The 19,324-nt window shown below is 41.8% G+C and overlaps 2 protein-coding genes across 5 annotated transcripts in view; one reads left to right on the top strand and one right to left on the bottom strand.

Annotated features, from left to right (window-relative positions):
- LOC146426526 (uncharacterized) overlaps nt 1-5,732 on the bottom strand; it is a 20,168-nt gene extending 14,436 nt beyond the window's left edge. The window contains exons 1-4 of one of the 2 annotated variants that reach the window (XM_085083695.1): nt 5,348-5,732; nt 2,909-3,023; nt 1,972-2,038; nt 580-1,166 (exon numbers count right to left, since the gene is read on the bottom strand). In XM_085083695.1, coding sequence (XP_084939821.1) covers nt 2,950-3,023; nt 5,348-5,636 — 363 coding nt within the window. In that variant the 5' untranslated portion in view covers nt 5,637-5,732 and the 3' untranslated portion in view covers nt 580-1,166; nt 1,972-2,038; nt 2,909-2,949. Of the gene's footprint in view, nt 1-579; nt 1,167-1,971; nt 2,039-2,908; nt 3,024-5,347 lie in introns of those variants that run through there. The other variant, XM_085083696.1, reaches the window with a different exon arrangement.
- A 68-nt stretch (nt 5,733-5,800) lies between these two features.
- Nucleotides 5,801-17,882, top strand: DUSP3 (dual specificity phosphatase 3). 3 transcript variants are annotated; one of them, XM_085083694.1, is made up of 4 exons: nt 5,873-6,000; nt 9,521-9,691; nt 11,857-12,083; nt 15,555-17,882. In XM_085083694.1, exons 2-4 carry the CDS (start codon nt 9,606-9,608, stop codon nt 15,758-15,760), a joined length of 519 nt encoding a protein of 172 aa, XP_084939820.1. In that variant the 5' UTR covers nt 5,873-6,000; nt 9,521-9,605; the 3' UTR covers nt 15,761-17,882. The 3 variants fall into 3 exon arrangements, with proteins under 3 accessions (XP_084939818.1, XP_084939820.1, XP_084939819.1); XM_085083693.1 differs by lacking the exon at nt 5,873-6,000 and adding an exon at nt 6,789-6,927; XM_085083692.1 differs by lacking the exon at nt 9,521-9,691 and having other exon boundaries at nt 5,801-6,000.
- The last annotated feature ends 1,442 nt before the right edge of the window (nt 17,883-19,324 follow it).

The raw sequence follows: 19,324 nt of genomic DNA on the forward strand, positions 1-19,324 counted from the left end.
TTACAAACAGATTTTTATAGTCTGCAACACATAAACATGTTTAGAAGATTCAGATTTAATTTAAAGAAAACTAAGGGTCAGAATTTATTTAAAGCAAGGTTGCTTTAAAGCATTTAATCTTAAAGTATTTTGAATGCCTAGCAGTAAATAAAGCTGCATGTTTGTTTTATGATCCAACATAGTCTAACAGTAGAAACATCCATTAAGAGAAGCAAGGCACAATTTATATTTTTAATTACTTTAATGTAAGTTACCAAAATACAATATTGCCATTAAAAGTGTAAAATGTAAAAAGATAATTTTGTAATGGGATTGGTGACAGACAGACTCATCTAGTGGAAAGTCTTCCAGAGGCAGCACAGGCAGCACAAATTTGGTTGCTGAATGAGGACAAGGGTGTGGCTTTGCAGAGAAGTGAGGGATTTTCCTGACAAATGTTAGAAGATACATCCTCTTCATGACAACCCTAACATTAACCAGTAAGTCACCTTTTTATCTGGGGACATGTAGCAATTTTGACTTTTCAAAACCATCCAAAATCAGGACAATGTGTCCACTGCTCAGGGTAACTCCTGAGGGTTAACTACCTGAAGGGAACTTGGGTGGCTAAAAGACTCCCACAGCCATCCCAGGGAAGAGAAGCTTTGCAATAATATTCAAAATTGAATACTTACTGATTGATGCTAAGGCAGGAATTCCAGCAAAAGTCCATGTTGAATGTCATCCAGCAAGAGTACAATGCTCTAAGCAGCACTATGATTGAATAGGGGAAAAACCTGAGAGCTACAGGAAGAATACCTGCAGATAGCAGTTGTGCAAAAGGGAAGGAGAAATTGTATTTTGTTAACGAATAAAAATGTATTTTGCTAATGAGTTTGTGTTTTGGATCTGCACAACTGATGGCACATCAACCATGGCACAGAGTAGAGCTTGGAATCTCACCCCCACCCTCTTTTTTTAAATTTTTTTAAAGTCCCCTCCAGTCAGGCACATTTAAATAAGTGGACAGTGTGCAGCACAAGAGCCTTTACCCTGCTGTGCAGGAGATTCCATTAGCTGCACTCCCTGCTTCCCTGGGCTTCTATCCCAAAGCCTTGGGGTCTGCAGGATCCTCACAAGTTCCTCAAAGGCATGGTGCACTCCATCCTGTGTCTTGGCACTGGTCTCTAGAGGAGGGGGAAAAAAGTTATTTTTGGGGATCAGAGCGAAGAGGGGATTTTTTAACGAGTGAAACTCCTCTCCATTCTCTCTTAAAGGTACACTGAAGTTGAACAGGATAAACAGAAATGCATCCCAGTCTGAAGCATCACATTTTTCCACCTAAAAAAAAAATCCCCAGTTCCCCATTTTCTCCATACTGGAGAAATTGAAATTGTTCTCAGGTTGTGACAATAAATCTACAAGATAATTATTCCATAACAAAGCTGAGAAACAAAGAATACAGAGGGAATTACATGTTGTCCCCTGTGTGTTTCAGTTTCTCCTAAAAATCTTTTCAAGAAGATTTCTCTTTAGAATCTGTTTGTTCCCCATCTTTATATTGTTCACATTGTACATTTTTTTTTCTCTAAGAATATTGTCTTTTGTGTAGCTGCAGCAGAAACCTGGAAATGAAAGATTAGCCAAGGTCCATGTTGACACCAGTAAGGAGAAAAACTTCAGTCTTCTGGGCTCTGAATTAAAAAATCCTGCTACTTTCAAGAGAATATAAAATTCATGCCTGTACAGTACATGCAGTAAATCTGTTTCAGAGAAAAGTGTATTTAGTTGCAGTCAGTGCAGAGCATCTCTGCAAAAAGGTGAAAGCTACATCCATGCATATGAATTACAGCAGAAGGAACCCATATTAATTAATTATTTTTTAAAAAAGGTATTTAAAGCAACCCATCAACCTGAAATATGATTGTACATTCATGCTTAGCAATACCAAAATAAACATGAATATTTAGTTTTTGTCACAGAGGTGCATACCTATAAAAAGCAGGGAGTGTTTCCTAGCAAACTGGATTCCTCCTTGTCTCTCTATTTCACAATCAGGCTGCAGAGACAAATTAAAAACATGACCAAAGCTACAATTGCCACTTTGAAGAAGCACCTCCCTGCAGAAGTGAGGTTTTGTTGAAAGGAAAAAAATGTCTGTAATATGTATGAATCACCTGGATTTCCCCACTCCATAGCTCACTGCTAGGCTGGCTGCTTGGGGGTCAAACTGAACAGCAGCAACACCAAACCACAGAATCCCAGAATCCCCTGAGCTGGAAGGGACAGGAAGGATCATCAAAGCCCCAAGAACCACACCATGTGCCAAATCAGTAGGAAATGAATGTGCTGCTATGTTCTGAATCAACTACAACTGGCAAGATCTGTGCCAGAAAGGCACAGCAGTCACATAGTCAGAAAGGCAAGTCAAAGGTTCTGAAACTTGCACAGGGGAGCCACACTGAAAGCTTCTTGTCACAAGGCAGGAGCAAAGCATCCCACTGAAGGCATCTAAATATGTCAGAAGAGCCCAGGAACAAGCAGCACCCAGAGCACCTCACAGCCACAGAGATCACACTGCAGAGCAGCTGAAGAGCTCAGTTCCCCTTCCCCAGCACCTGCAAAACAGACTCTGGTCCCAAAGCAAGGAGCAGCTGAGCTGCTGTGCTGCAGTGAACTTCACAGCTGGACAGCAGCTTTGGGCAGCTTTGCACCATCTTAACCAAATATTCTCAATTGCATCTCTTCAGAAAGTTTCCATTAAAATCTTTAATATCTGCTTCTAAAATGTTAGAAGTGGAGCTTTCCCAACTCAGCTGCAGAGTACATTACCTCCTCACACAACAGATGTGTTACTTGCAGCATTTATCTCACACTGATGAGTAAACAATCCAGGGAAGAACAGAAAAGGATGCATTCCCAAACTGACCTTACCAGTTTTATTGCCAACCAACATCTTCAGTGTTGCTTTTAGTGCTGTACATTTCCAGCTCCTTCAGCCAGCTTTCCAGTCCTGTGAAAGTCTTTTCCTGTAACATCATACACTGGTGACAGAGGAAAAGGAGCTTAACAGCTGCAGAGTCTTGAGCAATGTTTACTTCATTGTGACAGAACTTAGGCCACACTGCCTAACTGCTGCCCAGCAAAAGTAAACTACCAGGGAATTACAGAAAGAAAACAATATGAAATTCAAAAAAACCCTCAAAACAACCATATACTCTGCCCAGAGGTGGAACACATTGGGCTGTGCTCACCCAAAGTCACTTGAGGATTACTCTGCGAGTGAAAATCAAATTTACCAATAGAAATATTCTACCTGCTGGTAGTTCTCAATTGGGCCACACAGAGTATTTTAAAATAGGTATTTTGTTGCCTGATTTAATCTGTAAGTACACACACACTGCTGCTAAAAACACAGACTAAGTTAAAAGCTATTTTTGGGCACTGGTAACTTAATAACTGCATTTATGTAAATAACTAAGGTTTAAAAATCATAGCTAGGAAGAGTGTTTTGCACAGCAAGGTTCAGATTAACCTCCACAAACCCTGAAATTAGGAATCCCTTTGTTTTCTAATTGCTGTTGTCACACAGAAAAGGCTTAGCCATCCATTACCTGTGTACAAACCTTGAGTCTTACCATAATCACAACAATCACATCAATAGTTTCTGGTGGAAAAAAAGTAAAAACATGATGGGGAAAAGAACACAACACAAACCCTGATGAGCCTTATTGCCAGAAAATCACCAAGGTAATAACTGCAAAGCTAACAATTCATCCATTCAACAGCTTGCAGCATGACATCTCTGTTTTATTTAAAATATTTTGAAGCAGCAGTTTTTTCTGCCAGTGGTTTTGCAGGACAACCTCCTCTTGCAAGGACGTGCACATTTAGGAGTAATAAGGACCACAATTTCTGTAATCATGCTTTTGTTCCATTTACTTCATTCCCAAACCAACTCCTTGAGCTCCTCAGTAATAACTGGCAGTCAGAGCTCTAAAGCATTCATGTCCTGCTGTATCCTACAGAGGGAGGGGAAAAAAACCCAAACACACAATATCAAATGTATTTAAAACAAAAAAAGGTATTTTAAACTAAACAAGATGAGCAAATTTAAAATTTTCCTGACCAGTAAGGATATGTGAAACATTAAGATACAAGAATGAGGAAAGCAGTCAGAAAACAGCAGCAACAGAAAATGGTTAAGGAATGGTAGAAGAGCATGGAGAGGACTTGACTGCAAGCAAAGATGATAAGCAGAGAGCTGTAACAAGGGTGAGACAATAAGAAAGTAAAAGGGACTCTAGAGTAGATAAGAAATTTTAAATCAGTAGTTTCATTCAGTTATTACTGCTGTATGTCTCAAACTCATGAATAAGTAAGAATAAGCGAGGCACTGAGAACAACATGAAATTCAAAAAAACCTTTAAAGCAAACAATAAGGAGGCAACAAATCCCACAAATATTATGTTTTGAAGAAAATTTATTTCCTTTTATGTACAGCTTACAATTGATAGACTAACAGCTATATTGTATTTTTTTTTTTAAGAACCTAAATTAGGAGTATACTTACCTAATTCGATTAATTGTTACTAAGGACTTTAGTCCCAATCACTTAATTAGTAATGCCATATTCTTTCTCAAACACCTAAGACCATCCACATAAAATCTCTCCTTCCTAAGGCTCTTTCATTCCACTTACTTAGAAGAATAAAATGTTTCATTTATATCATAAATAATCCTGATCACACTGCTGCAAACAGATTTCCATTTGCAGATGCTGAAAATACAGCAGCAGGAAGTTTGGGACAAAAGTTCGACTTTCCCAGTAAATCTGAATCAACCTTTAAATAGCTCAACAAGGTTTGGATTTGGTTTTTTTTGCATGATTTTAACCAAAATAAAGCACCTGGTGTATAATACACACAGAGGTGCTACACAGCCCTGCAGGCAATCAACCTGTAATGTTGAATACATTGAATAATTGAATACAACCCAATAATTACCCAGAGTAAACCTTTCTGTGGTTTACTCGATTGATTTGCTTTGGGTCCTGCAGGCATGGAGCTGCTGCCTTTCTCCAAGCCAACATCTTCACAAGTTTAACACCTCCCAGAGCCTTTGAGAAGCTGCAGTCCAAGTCTCTGCTGGAACCGCAGGAATCCCAAACCTTGACTGAGGAAACCTTTCCAATTGTTTCTGTTTGTCTGTGTGATCCTGACAAACATCCCACATGCCCTGCAGCCTCAGCGTGCAATGGCAACGTGCAGAAGAGTTCAGCAAAGAGAGCAGCAGGAAGACAGAGGGGGAAAAACCACTCCTCGTGTATCTCAAACCCAACACATCCCCACCTGTCAGACAGGTGTACCCAATGGCCAGCTGTACTCACGGCCCTCCAGCACCATGCTCTTCACTTTAAAATCAATATCTGAAGAGTAAAAGGGCAGGTTTGTCAGCAGGAGCTGTCGAATGGCCACCTCAGCCACCTGCCGGGCCCGCACCATCGCTGCTCCGCAGGGCCCCAAGCAGCCCAGCCCGGGTGGTTCCCGGCTCGCCGCGGCGGGCTCCAGGCGCTGCTCGATCCGTGCAGCTCCGCGGGAGGCTGTGGGGACAGAACCCTGGGCTCGGCTCAGCGCGGTGCGGCGGCACAGCTCCATGGCGGCCCGGCAGCTATGCACTGCCCACAGCGCTGTCCCCGAGCAGCACCAGCTCCGGCGGCAGGCCCGCGGGCTCCATCCCCGCTGCACGGCTCACGGCAGAGCCCGGCGGTGCTGAGGATCCGCTCGCCGCTCACGGCGCTCCGGCCCGGCAGCTGACGCGGCTCCGCCTCTCGGGAGGGCCGGGCGGGGCCGGAGCGGCCCGCAGCGCCCAGGGGCTGCTGGCTGGCGGCGGCTGGGCCATGGCCGAGTACCAGATCTCGGTGGAGGAGCTCAACGACCTCCTGGCTAACGGCAGCGGCTGCTACAGCCTGCCGAGCGCGCACAGCAACGAGGTGGTGCCGCGCATCCACGTGGGGAACGCGTGAGTGCAACGGGGAGCCCAGAGGAGCCGAGAGGAGCGGAGCGGGGCCGGGAGGAGCAGGCCTGGCTGGGCCTCAGCGGCGGGGCTGGGCTGGGATGGGCCGGGCCGGGCCGGGCTGAGCCGGGCCGGGCTGAGCTGGGCTGCGCAGGGCAAGGCAGGGCTGTGCAGGGCAGGGCAGGGCTGGGCAGCAGTGCTGGGCTGGGCTGTGCCGGGTTGGGCTGGGCAAGGCTGGGCTGGGCAGCAGTGCGGGGCTGGGCTGGGATGGGCAGGGCTGGGCAAGGCTGGGCTGTGCAGGGCTGGGCTGAGCTGGGCTGGGCCGGGATGGGCAGGGCTGGGTTGGGCTGTGCTGGGCAGGGTTGAGCCGGGCTGAGCTGGGCTGGGCAGCAGTGCGGGGCTGGGCTGGGTTGGGCAGCAGTGCGGGGCTGGGCGGCAGCGAGCAGCGGCTGAAGGGCGGGCAGGCTGCAGGCTGCAGGCTGCGATCTGCGATCTGCTGGGTCCCTGCGGGGTTTGTTCTTTGCACCATTCCGATCCTATCCTGTTGATTCTCTTCCCCTTTTTTCGCCCATCTTTGTGCACTTTTTCCCAGTGAAATTGAGGATTTTTTAAAAAAATATATGTATAGTATATTTTTTTAATATATATATATATAGTGTAAATGTATAGTATAGTTGGGGTTTTTTTAATATATGTATAGTATACTGGCTCCCTGTTGTTATTTTAGGTTTGTACCTCCTAAAGAAATAGGAGTCAAGATCACAGGCTGTCATGAACTTTCTCCTAAGCCAAACCAGATGATGTTTGTCACTGCCAGTTGATGCAGGACATGCACTGGAGATGGGACTAAATTCATCCAGTCTGTGTCTGACAGCCACCATCTCCTCATATTTGCAGCAGTTGCCTGGAAGAAATGCAGTCATAGCTTGCGAGGTGATTTGTGCAGTAAATAATTTTAAAACTACTTTGAAGGTAGTTAGCTACTGCAGGGTAGTTTTCATTGTTCAGTAATTTAATTATAGAGTTTGGACTTTAACATGTTCAGATGCAAGGGTGTCTAGGAACAGAGCATGCATGTGTAAGTTGCACAGAGGAAAATCTCTGTCTAGTAGAAAACTTTACCGTTGAGAAGTGCTTTTTATGTAATAACTGACAAAAATAGTTGAAGCACCACTGCAGTTTGTAGCATAAGAAAACTTCAGCTGCTAGTTGGACAAACAGGCAACGTGAAGTTGTGTTGTCAGTGTTTTTAAAAGAACACTGAAAAATTGTGGAGGGCAGCAAGAAGTAAGAAATAACTTCGTGGCTGAAAAATTATTTCACAATGGGAACAGACAATCTACCTAATTTGTCAGCTTGAAGATTTAAGTCTGTCTTAAAAGATTTTCAGTTATATCTTTGAGGCATCCACAGATAGTTAAGGTAGTGCTGAGGTCTAGTTGAATAGATGGATGTCCATTAAGGTTTGGACACTGCATGGTGAACTTTGATATTCTCAAACTGGAGATAATATTAATTCTTAAGAGGATTTTTTGTGTCAAGTGGAGTTATGGCATATACTGAATTATAAGTAGCATTTGCTGTATTAGTCATTCTGAAAGAATATGATTGTTTTCACATCATTTTGATCTTTATGTCCTGCTTTTGTACTCCTGCTGTGTAAGGATAAGGCTGAAGAGCAGCCCAGTTTTCTGACTTGACTTCTCCTGTGAACTGCTGGGGAAGTGAACATCCTTTGTGTTCATTTTCCCAGGCATTGTGACTCCAACAGTGTGCATGGCATCAACAAAGATTGTAGTGCTCTGTGCCAATGAGCCATAGCTTGCTTTGGGGTGTGGATTTACAGTTCATCAGCCTGTCTTGTTCCTCTCCAGCGTCTGCACAGAGCTTGGAACATGTTTCAGATTTGCTATCTTGCTCCAGTGCAGTGCACTGATGGTGTTCATGTTTAGCTCAGTTTGGGCCTTGCTGAATCTCAGAGCAGGCAGGTGAAGCACTTTACCTCCTCCTGCAGGAGAATCAGAGCCTGAGGGAATAAAGCAGAGCAAAGTAATGTGGTCATTTAGTGTGGCATTCAGATCCTTGCTCTGACTCAGGTGGATCAAACCCTTCTGCAATATAGAGTCACCTTTAGGACAACGAGCAACAGAGATTTGATAACAATAAAAATTTTGATAACAATAAAAATTCACAGAGCAGCCAGAATAGGGGGATTGGAGTTCCAATACATGATATAAAAGCCAAAGAATTTGTACAGGAACTCACAGGAAAAGATTAAAACCTCTGAGTGAGATTCAGAAACTTCTATTGGTTACTTTTAGGAATATTTTGCAGAGGGGTGCTGCTGTCTCTCCTTAAGAGTAACTCATCTGTAGATAAAAATGACAGCATAGAGACATTCAGGCCAATGAGATTACATTGGGTCATAGTGCAGAATAACAGTTTATCTGTCAAATGACTTCAGGTTTTGCAGGCAGAGCCAAAGTAATTGATCTTCCAGGCAATACATGAAAGTCAAAATTAATAAAAATGCAGAGATAAAATGATAAAATATTTTTTAAATTATGGGTTTCCATATTACCATAGGCAATTCTGACCTCTCAAGAAGATTAGACAACAGTAAAAACATAGGATTCCTAAACCAAGAATTGCATAGGTGATAGACTAGCACAATTTCATATTTTTCAAAAAACAGCAAAATAACAATTTGGGATGCACTGCAAGTGCACATCGTTTTGTGTTCCTGTATGAGTGAAGATGTGTTGGAGGGAAGAATTGGACAGAATTCATTTTTGTCAGGGCTGCAGGTGACATCAGAATGGGGGCAAGAGGGAGCAGTCAGCACACTGGGGGGTGGTAGGTAGGCTTTTTATCCAGAGCAACCATGCTTGTGAAAACCAGTGTTTTGCCTCAAAACAAGCAGGCTTAGATTTCTGGACTCCTGACTGAGGGAATTTGTTTGTGGGGTTTTTCCCAGACAATTGGAAACCTGTACAATCCTAGCCATGTCTCCAGAACTGTGTTTGGTAAAAATGTTCTGGTTATGAATGCCCAACCTTAGTTTTTCTGTCTGCTTTAGTGTATGTGGGTAACCCATGAAGCAATTCTTTGTTCTTAATGGGCTAGAAGTGCAGGTGTGGTGTAAGGAGTATGGAGGGCATTCTCCCCAAATTCATATTAAATTCAGTGATTATAGGGGAAGTGTTGGTAAGGAAACAATTTTGCATGCACAGTACAGTGCAAATTAAAATGCAAATAGGCTGGCATTTTTTGCCATTAAAGACTTGCTTTGTTTGCTTATAACTCCATATGCCAGTAATTCAGTAATTGGTTGCTTATAACTCCATATGCCAAAATCATGTATCCTTAATTGCTGATGAATGAAACACTCCAAAACCTGTGTTTTGTGGCTGGTGAAATAATTCATCTCAGTTCAAAAGAAACACTTCTTCCTAGTGTTACTCACAGGATGAAGAACTCTAAATCTTCCATACTGAGAATGGACAGGACTCTGATTTTTTTTCAGGAGCCAGAAGAAGCTGATGTTAGCATCTCTCTGCTATTTGGAGGAGCTAGCATTTCAACATCAGGCATGATGCAGCTGGAATGAAATGTTAAGGATGAGAGAGATCCAAGGACTGTTTGCAAAGGGAGAAACAAATGCCATACAAATGCTCTCTTTTTCACCTCTAGCTGTGTAAGAAAATCATCTGTAAGATCTGCAAAAATCATTCAGTGGGAATGAGTTTGCCTCCAGGGAAGGCAGTCTGGCAGATTCAACCATGATTTTAGGATGGGAGTTCCTATTGATCCCAAATTCTGTATGCTGATCTATATAATATTACTTAAACAATATACTCACCCTACTGAGCATAGGAACTCAATGCTGAATTAACACTTTTTGGTTTGGCCTTGCTCTATAGGATTTTTGTGTTGAAAGCAGAATTCTCCAGACACTGAAACTTCTCCCCTGGCACAGATGATGTCCTGCCAGATGGAAAATCTGTCAGCATTTGTTTGGGTAATGAAGTCTTACAAATACTTGGTTCATTGCCATAGCTGCTTGGCACAGACAGCAGAAAATGTAGAAGCTTCAGTCATGCATAAGTCTTCATCTGCTTACACTAGAATTAAAGGGGTGAGCAGTCATCAGGAAGAAAGGAATTCTCAAGATGTTCATGGCCTTGAATTACATCAAAATTGTGAGTGAACTCAGAGATTCATATAGATGTAAACCAACTCATTTGGGTATTCATTTTTAGAATACCTGAGTGTCCAGCCAAAAGCCCTGGATGCATTGCCACCTCACAGAAACTTGTCCAAAGTGACACTTCACAAATGCTTCTCTGGAGTTCAGCTTAATATTAAGACTTCTTGTGTTTCCAATTTACAAATTGAGCTGTAGGGAGTTTTTAAAAAATATTTCTGTTTCCATATCCAGTTAGATCCATACTGAAAGCTGCTTTGAAAATCAATCTGTCTAGGTTTCCTCTTTTCACAAGGTGTGCAGGAACTGAGTTAAGCTAAAGCCTTCTGTCACATTCTGCTAATGTTGACCAGTGGGGCTTAGATTTTCCCAGGAGACCACATAGTGTGATAAAATATATGAGGTTTTCTTTTCTTCCCAGGAAAGTGAGGCAAATATTGTGACTGACACAGGGAATAATCAGATTCAGAATGAAAAGCAGTGGGTTTGTGGCAAAAAGGAGTCAATGCTCTCCTCATATTATTTAATGGTTAGCTCCTCTTGCTACAGGTTGCATTTCAGGCTCAAGTAAGGATTTGTGTATGATCAGTTGTGTTACTGAGCAGATGGATTGTTTGCCATTGTACAGCCTGGAGCTTTTATCAAAGCTTGTGGCATTATTACTGGATCCAATTAATTGTCATCATCAAGCCTGAAAGGCATGATTATGATGTAGCATCCAGCTCAACTGTTCACTAATAGGGTAAGTTACTCTTTTAGCCACCTGAAGATGGAAGGTAATGGTTTTTATTGGAAAAACTGAGGAGTTGGAAAGGACTTAGCTGACCTAAAAGCACTGAATGCTTTCTCAAGCACATTAACATCTTAAAACTCACTCATCTGGATTCTTTTACATTCGGATATTGATTTCAGCTGAGACACTGAAAATTGTAACACTTGTGATGAAAGCACTGAGCCTTAAAGACTGAATTGTATCTCTGTGTTCCTGGCCTCTGGATAGCCTTGGCAGATCTTTCCATGACTTCAAAGGTGTTAAATAGCACAGGACTACACCTCTTAGTAGCCCTCAGATGAGTCTTTTGAAGATGCAGGAACATTTACTCAGTTACTTTCTCCCTGTGGCCTGAGAAGGAGCCAGTGCTGTTTCACAGTGCTAAAAATGGCCCCCTAAAATGTCAGTTTGTCTGGACTGTCAGCTAAAGTAGCAAGTACTGCTTATCAGGTTCTGCAACACTGGTACATGACAGTAGAGGCTTTTTGTAACTGGTTTTTGAATTATCATATGTGGATAACGGTTAATCTTAGAAGTTAATGGTTTGTGTTACCATCTGCAGTATTTTCCTGCTTTGGTCAGGATTTTATATTCAGAAAGTTAGAATTTTATGCCATAGCAGGATCTAGCAGCTTCACTTTCATGTGTGCTTTCCTCAGTGTCAGCCAAGTAGCATTCTCTCATCCACAAGCAGTGACCATGGCTCTCAATATTCTTTTGAATTTATAATCTGTAGTTAATTCACTTTTGGGCACAGTATATTTGGCATCTATCAACAGACAAAAATCAAAGGGTTTGGTTGTCAATACCTTCTGAGAACATCATAAGTACTGAGATGATTCACCAGATTCTAATCATTTTCTTGACACTTCTTGTCACGCAGGTTCATAGCCAAGAACATTATGAGGCTGCAGCGTCTGGGGATAACCCATGTTCTGAATGCAGCAGAGGGGAAATCATTCATGCATGTGAACACTAATGCAGAGTTCTATGAAGGCACAGGCATCACATACCATGGCATTAAAGCTAACGATACACAGGAGTTTAACCTCAGTCGCTATTTTGAGGAGGCAGCTGATTTTATTGAGAAAGCACTTGCCCAGAAGGATGGTAAGGCAAACTGACCTATCTTTCTACCATGTTTTCTGTGCACTGCTTATGTTTCTTGGCAATTTACTGTTTGAGATGGTTCTTTGCTCGTATTATCAACAGAACAACCAAGTGAAAAATTCACATAAAGGCCCTGAATCAAAGACACAAGAATATACAGTAAGACAGCTTATTCTTCTGTTTATACATGCAGGTCTCCAGTATATGGCAAAGGGAAGTCTGTGACTGTAGGGGTGACTTTGAAATAGGAAACAGCTGCTGCATCTTATGATAGTGTCTTTCTGGGAAGAAATGTTTTTATTTTTCCTAAGAAGTGTTAAAGCACATTAAAAATAATTTTTAAAAAGTAACTTCAGGGTCTAAAAGTTGTTTTAGGACATTAGAAATTTCAATCCAAATGCAGAAATGATACAAGTAATTCAAGTACTGAAGAGTAGTCACATAACCTATTACATGGATTTTTTTCCAAATGTAAGAATAGAGAAATAAAAAATAAGAGACTGTCACCTTGCAGTTTGTATTACATTAAGTCATTACATTATTTTGTGTGCTGATTGCCTCTATTTCCTAGGATTGCAGGAAAGCTGAAGGCTATATTTGCCATGTTGTTTATTGCCACAGTTCTCTATAATGTGTTTCCTCAGAGCAGAAACCCTAGGACACAGTGCAGTGGGACAGATGGTGTTTGTGTTGACTATTTCAACATAGCAGTTACTTATTTCTACACGTGCTTCATTTCTTTCTTGCTTTGTGACTGAGCATTAAATAGGAGGAATGAGAACTCCCACAATTCTAGAAGTTCTTTCTCTGAAATGGGCAAAGGGTTAATGGAGCTGTGATGTGGGCTTTGACAGATGGAAATAAATTTTACATCCAGTTTGATGGAGTATGAAAAATTCTAAAAATTGAAATGCAGTTAGCATTGTGAATCACTGAAGCAGGCTGCAAGAGGAAATAAGGGTGTGCTGTGCCATGACTGGACCTGCTTAGTTTGATCTAAATACCTGCAGAGTCAATCTGAGTTTGCATAGCAGTTCTATTTGCTGATTCTTTCAGTTTTAGTAGTTGTCTGCCATGCCCACCACTGTTTACATAATGGTGCTACACAAACCTCTGTAGCTGGGTGATGTTGGAGCCAGACTTAAGATAAACTGGCTACTGCAAATTATTAGTTTTGTTTGACCTTGAGGTGTAGAGTAAGGATAGTGGAAATAAGAAAGATATAATAATATTCTCCCTCAATTTCATTTTAGAGTTCTGGAAGGCAGCCCTAAAGACACTGCCTTTCACAGGGAAAGGCTAGAAACCTTTTTGCTTCTGACCATTTGTGGAAAAGTCAATTCTCTTCCATGTATATGATCAAGAGTTTGGCTAATTTATGACTACAGACTCTCAAGAAATGTTGAGAATTAATTGTTTTAGCTTTTACCATGCTAGTGATTTGCCTTGAGCAGCAAAGTTTTTGCTGTTTAAGGCAAATGTGGTGAAAGGGTTTCTGCTGGTGTGATTCAAAGCAAGTTGTGGGTATGATAAGTGTGTATGTGTGTGTAGTTCAGCTGTTTTCTTATCTCAAAAAACTATTTACTCTGGGGAGTAGACTGAGGCCACCTGTCCCACTGCATTTGGAAAGGGGAAAATTTTTGTGTCTGGAAAAGCAGGTCAAAGGGGAAGCAGCTGAGAAACAATAAAATCAGGTTCAATATCTCAAAGAGAGCAGTGGCCTGCTTTTTTATTTTTGGATACCTGGCTATAGGATTTACCCTGTGGTGGGCTAACCTTCACTGGATACCAGGTGGCCACCAAGCTACACTATCACATCCCCTCCTCAGCTGGACAGGGGGAGGAAAATACAACAAAAGGGTCCTGGGGCAAGATAAGGACAGAGAAATCACCCAGCAATTCCCATCACAGGCAAAACAGACTCAGCTTGGGGAAGTTCATGTCACTTAATGCTAATCAAATCAGAGTAGGATGATGAGTAACAAAACCAAACCTTAAAAGACCTTCCCTCTACCCCTCCTTTCTTCCCATGTTCAGCTTCATTCCCTGTTTTCTCTCCCTCATCCCAAGCTGCACAAGGGGACAGGGAATGGGGATTGCAGCCTTTGCTGCTCCTTCCTCTTCATTTTTCCTCCCTGCTCCAGTCTCACCCATAGGAGACATCCAAGAACTTCTCCAATGTGAGGTTTTACCAGAAGCTGCAGTTTTGCATTAACTGCTCCAGTGTGAGTCCCTTCCTCCATGGGGCACAGATTGCTTTAGTGCAGATCTTCCACAGCTTCCCAAGTCCTGCCTGAAAACCTGTTCCAGCATGTGTTCCTCTGTCCATGGAGCCACAGGTCCTGCCAGCTCCTGCTCCAGTGCAGGCTTCCCATGGGGTCATGGCCTCCTGTTGGGAATGTCCCCCAGCTCTGGTGCTGGCATGGGCTCCCCCATGGGCTGCAGGTGGATCTCTGCACTCCTGTGAACCTGCATGGGTTGCAGGGGGACAGCCTGCCCTGGTCTTCCCTACAGGGGAATTTTCTCTCCAGTGCCTGGAATACCTTCTCCCCTTCTGTCTCCACTGACCTAGGTGTCTGCAGAGTTTTTTTCATATATTCTCACTCCTCTCTTTCCCCTGTTGTTGTGCAGCAGGTTTTTTTTCCCCTCCTAAGATAACATTACCCCAGAGGTGCTACAACTAGCACTGTTGGGTTTGGCGTTGGCAAGTCCATCTTAGATCCAGCTGGCTCTGACTAATTTGGACACAGGGGAAGCCTCTGGCATTTTCTCACAGAAGGCACCTCCCTGTAGCCCCCCCACCATCAAAATGTTGCCATGCAAACTCAGTACAGCCCACCTAATATGTAGAGTGAGTTCCCTAACTAGCTGGGAGCATTTTATTGGTGCTGATGAACAGCATGATTGGGTATTTCTGGCTCTTGTTTCTGCACTATAGCCAGCTTCATCTACTTGAGTATTAATGTGGCTTCATGAATGGCCAGAGAAGTAGGCAGGTATGATGCAGCAGGGAGTTAGCATGACCATTGGCAGCAGTGCAGCAAAAAGGCTGAATATCTTTGAAGAGATGCAGTACCTGGCAAACAGCATATTTGTTTTCAGTGTATTTTAAACTTCATTAATTTGTGCTCTTTGGTGCTGCTCATCTTTGGGGGCAAAGCTTGTCTAAACCACAAAAGACTGGAGAAGCGCAGTAAATAGTTTGACTCTTGTAATATAGTAGCAAATACATTTTAGTGAGATAGTTTGATATACAACCTAATTTTTTTTGTTTTGCATTATCTGTGGTCACAGACTAAGCTAGTCACTGACAGCACCTTCCTTCCAACTTCTCCATGTCTCCTACAGTGTTTGCAACCCACAGCTCTCAGTCTGCCACAGGACTGACATTAATAACTCTATATCCTAGCTATTTCATAGTGCTTTTCAGCCCTCAGCCCCACTCTAACACAGCTGCCTGTCTCCCTGCAGGCCAGGTGTTTGTGCACTGCCGCGAGGGCTACAGCCGCTCGCCCACGCTGGTCATCGCCTACCTCATGCTGCGGCACGGCATGGACGTCAAGGCTGCGCTCTGCACCGTCCGGCAGAAGAGGGAGATTGGTCCCAACGATGGCTTCCTCAGGCAGCTGTGCCAGCTCAATGAGAGATTGGTGAAGGAGGGCAAGATCAAGCCCTAGAACAGAGCGCTGCAGGGTTATTTTTTTTTAAGTTTCTCAAACCTTTAGAGGATGTCTTCAATGCTTTAGAGACCCAACTTTCAACCGCCAAGCTAAAGGGAAACAGAATTCCTGCTTGTCTAGTGAAAGTGTCTTTCTTGACCTCTGTGACTGTCTTTCAAGGTGGTACATAATTGTGTCACTGTTTGGAGCTGTTGCAATAAAGAGATGTTTCTAGAGGGGTGAGGGATAACTCCAGGGGTAACAGCTGTCTTCACATGTATTTTACAGCCCCTGCAGACTCCCTGGCAGATGTGGTTTGCACTGACATTGAATGTGATTCTTTTAAGCCTTGTCTTTAATCTCACCACAGCACCAGGTTCTGAAAGTCCCCACGCCTCTCTTCACTCATTCTTAATAGGAGCACTGTAATTTCTTTTTCATGCACACGGGTGCCTAAAGTTTGAATGTAGGAGCTTCGAGGAATTGAGAAGCATAAATACAAATGCACAGTTGCACTCACTTGGAAAATGAAGTGCATGCAGTGTTTTGTGTGGGTTTATGCAATACACAATGTGTGATAGTAAAGCCACTGAGAGCCCATTCTTGATGCACACTGTATTTCCAAGAATAGTTATATCTCTTGCTGTTACTATTGAGATGTAATAGTCTGTTATTAAATGCTCTTTTATTTTTATTTCAAAATCATCACTAGAAAAAAATGCCAAGAGCAAATGCTGAGGGAAAAACTTGAACAAGGAAGAAATCATATTTAAAAGTGCTTGTAGTTTATATATAATTAAGTCCTAAATATCTGAATATAATGGCTTTCAAAGCTTGTGTGGAATTACAGTATCTTTATCTCTTTACTGTCAGTGTTTAGTAACACAGATTGGAATGACCACACATGCAGATTACTTCCAGTAGGGCAGCACAGGTGTGCTCACAAAGCAGAACACTCTTGACTTCTTGGATTGCTTGCATGGTATCATTAAATAGAAATGAGCATTGTAATGTACCACATTGTATAGGAAATATTTACTTTCTATTGAAATAAATGATGTCTTGATTCTGTTTGCCATGCAGATGAAATGAGTCATTGCAGTGTTGAAAGAGAGAACTTTATTTGCACTGTGCCTGACTTAGTGTGTAAATGTGTTCCTGTGAGTTACAGCTCTGTATGAATGCAAATGATCCCCACTGCAAACTCAGAATTGGTGGTTAAACTAACAGAAGCCAGGGTGACTGTGTTCCATTCTTACCTGTGCTGTAGTGTAGTTCCAGAATGAAAAATCTTCACACTATTTTAAACAGAAACACTATGTCTTAGTAGTGTAATCCCAGATCTAGTTTTATCTACTCTGTTTAGTAATCAGAAATCACAAAGGACATGCATACATTGTTTTACTCCTGTTGTTGGGGTTGTGCAGAGGGAAGTTCTGTATAGCAAGCTGACTTCCTTGGAGTTAAACTCCAGAGGTGATTATTCTGCTTGAACACCAGTTTAACTGTTTTTCCTTCCACAGGGTGGAACTGCCAAATCAAGTAGCTTTTTCTCTATTGTGTCCTTCAAAGTGACACTTAGGGAACACTCTGCATGAATGTTTCCTGTCACATCTCTGCAGTCAATCAGTATTCAGTGCTTGCTTTGAGTCAGGTTGGGTCAGTAATAATAAGCAGTAATCAATCCCAGTAGCTAATTACATATCTGTTTGCTTTCTCCCATTAATCCATTTAATCAGGAGTAAATTCATTGCTTCTTCAAAATTCCTAGTTACTAATTCCATGTGTGAAATAGGAGTAGTGGCTTTAGAAATAGGAATACTGGCCTTTTCTACAATACTTGATTTTCCATAGTGCATAAATTACCCTTTTAAAATTTTTACTATTCGCATAGATTTTTTTTTTGTCTTGTCTCACACCATGTATTCTTAACACCTATGTGCACTGAAAGGGAAAAAAAGGGAAATTCATGTGGATGCACTTTGTCTTTCACCTGTTACTTGGAACTCAAAATTCCAGTCCATTAAAAAGCTAAGAAACCATGAGGCATTAGAACTTTGTTACTCTTGGGGTAGATTGTAAGAAGGCTAATGACTGTCAGATTGGAACCCGAATGGTTTATTAAAATGGAGTCTGTTTACCTTGTGGCTGTGTTTCTGTAGTTGTCAGTATCAAGAAATTTTGAAAATCAAAACAGAGGGGAGTGTGTTCTTATATTCAAAATAATCTTTTACTTCATGGGACATTGGTCACTTTAATGGTGACTCTGACACGTTTGTCTCAGTATAACAACTGATTTAGCAAATGTTTTCTAATATGAGGGTAAAGAGGTATAAGTAAGACAATGTTCTAAATTGGTTTTAAAAGTGAGGTGGTACATCATATTTTAAACTACTGATAGGCAGCTCAGTCATGAAACCATTTCTGCTTTTAGAGTAGGCTAAAAATAGTTCAAATGTCAGATCACTGCTCCATTAATGGATCATACCCTTCCTCTTTTAGTCTTGCTCTCCAAGTACAGTCGTGTTGCAAATTCCTCTGCCCGTTTTAGCTGGCCAGGAAGATCTTGTATCCTTCTAACCCATAGGGATATGCTGTATAGTTCTTCATTTCTCCTTGTGATTGTAGGAGGAAAGATTGTGTAAAACGTGGGAATTAGAGCTTTCTTTCCATGTAATATGAAACAGAGAAAATATTGGAAGAAATAGAACTTTGTATTCCTCTGAAATTGCTGTGCACCTGCCCTTGGCTGTGAGATGTTCCTTACAAACATTCTCATTCAGGAAGATACATTTTAAAAGAACTGTTTGTTGCAAACAGCAACACTGTTTTTGTAGCTGAAACTTCTTGGCCACAGCTATAGTAGTGTAATCAGGATTTCCATTAATATGTTTATCCTGAACAGCAGTGTGGTAATTTTTGTGTAGATAGTATTGTGGAGAAGGGATGGTGTCTCTATAAAATATGCATCTATCATGGAACAAAGATATCTACCCTGTCAAGTCTAGCACAATGAAAGAAAAAGCAATAGCTTTTGGCAATTAGCTTTAAACTACCTTTTATTTTTTTATCTTAGTTCTGCTAGTTCATGATGATGTTTTTAGCACAGAGAGACTGTCTAGTGGAATCTTAGTTTAGCGCAGAGGTTTCTTCTAAAATCACTTTAAGGGCTTCACCAGTGAGTAAAACTAGAAATAAAACAAGTCTGAGAGGTGTCTTTTAGGGATTTGCTGGTGAGAATTGGTGTACTGTTAATGTCTTCTGCAAATAAATCCTGGAAATAAGTGTTAGTTGCATGTTTTAATTTGAATTCCAATGTCGCTGGCTAGCTGACTCACCAGATGGAGCTGTAGGCTTGTTATTCTTCCTTAGAGAGTCAGCTCTGAATCCCTGAACAATGCTATTGTGTGAATCCAGTGTAGTCTTATCACTGAAAAAAACAACTACCAGAATGATTTATCAGTGTGTGGTAGAATACTAAAAATCCATTTATTTTGTATACTTGCAGGAGATCACAGCATTCAGACTGTTCTATTCACATTGTAGTTTGTGACATTGCCAAATTCTGATGAGACAGCTAAA

This window comes from Lichenostomus cassidix, chromosome 27 (assembly GCF_008360975.1).
Source record: "Lichenostomus cassidix isolate B80296 chromosome 27, HeHo_3.0, whole genome shotgun sequence".
In the NCBI taxonomy this organism is placed as follows: Eukaryota; Metazoa; Chordata; class Aves; order Passeriformes; family Meliphagidae; genus Lichenostomus; species Lichenostomus cassidix.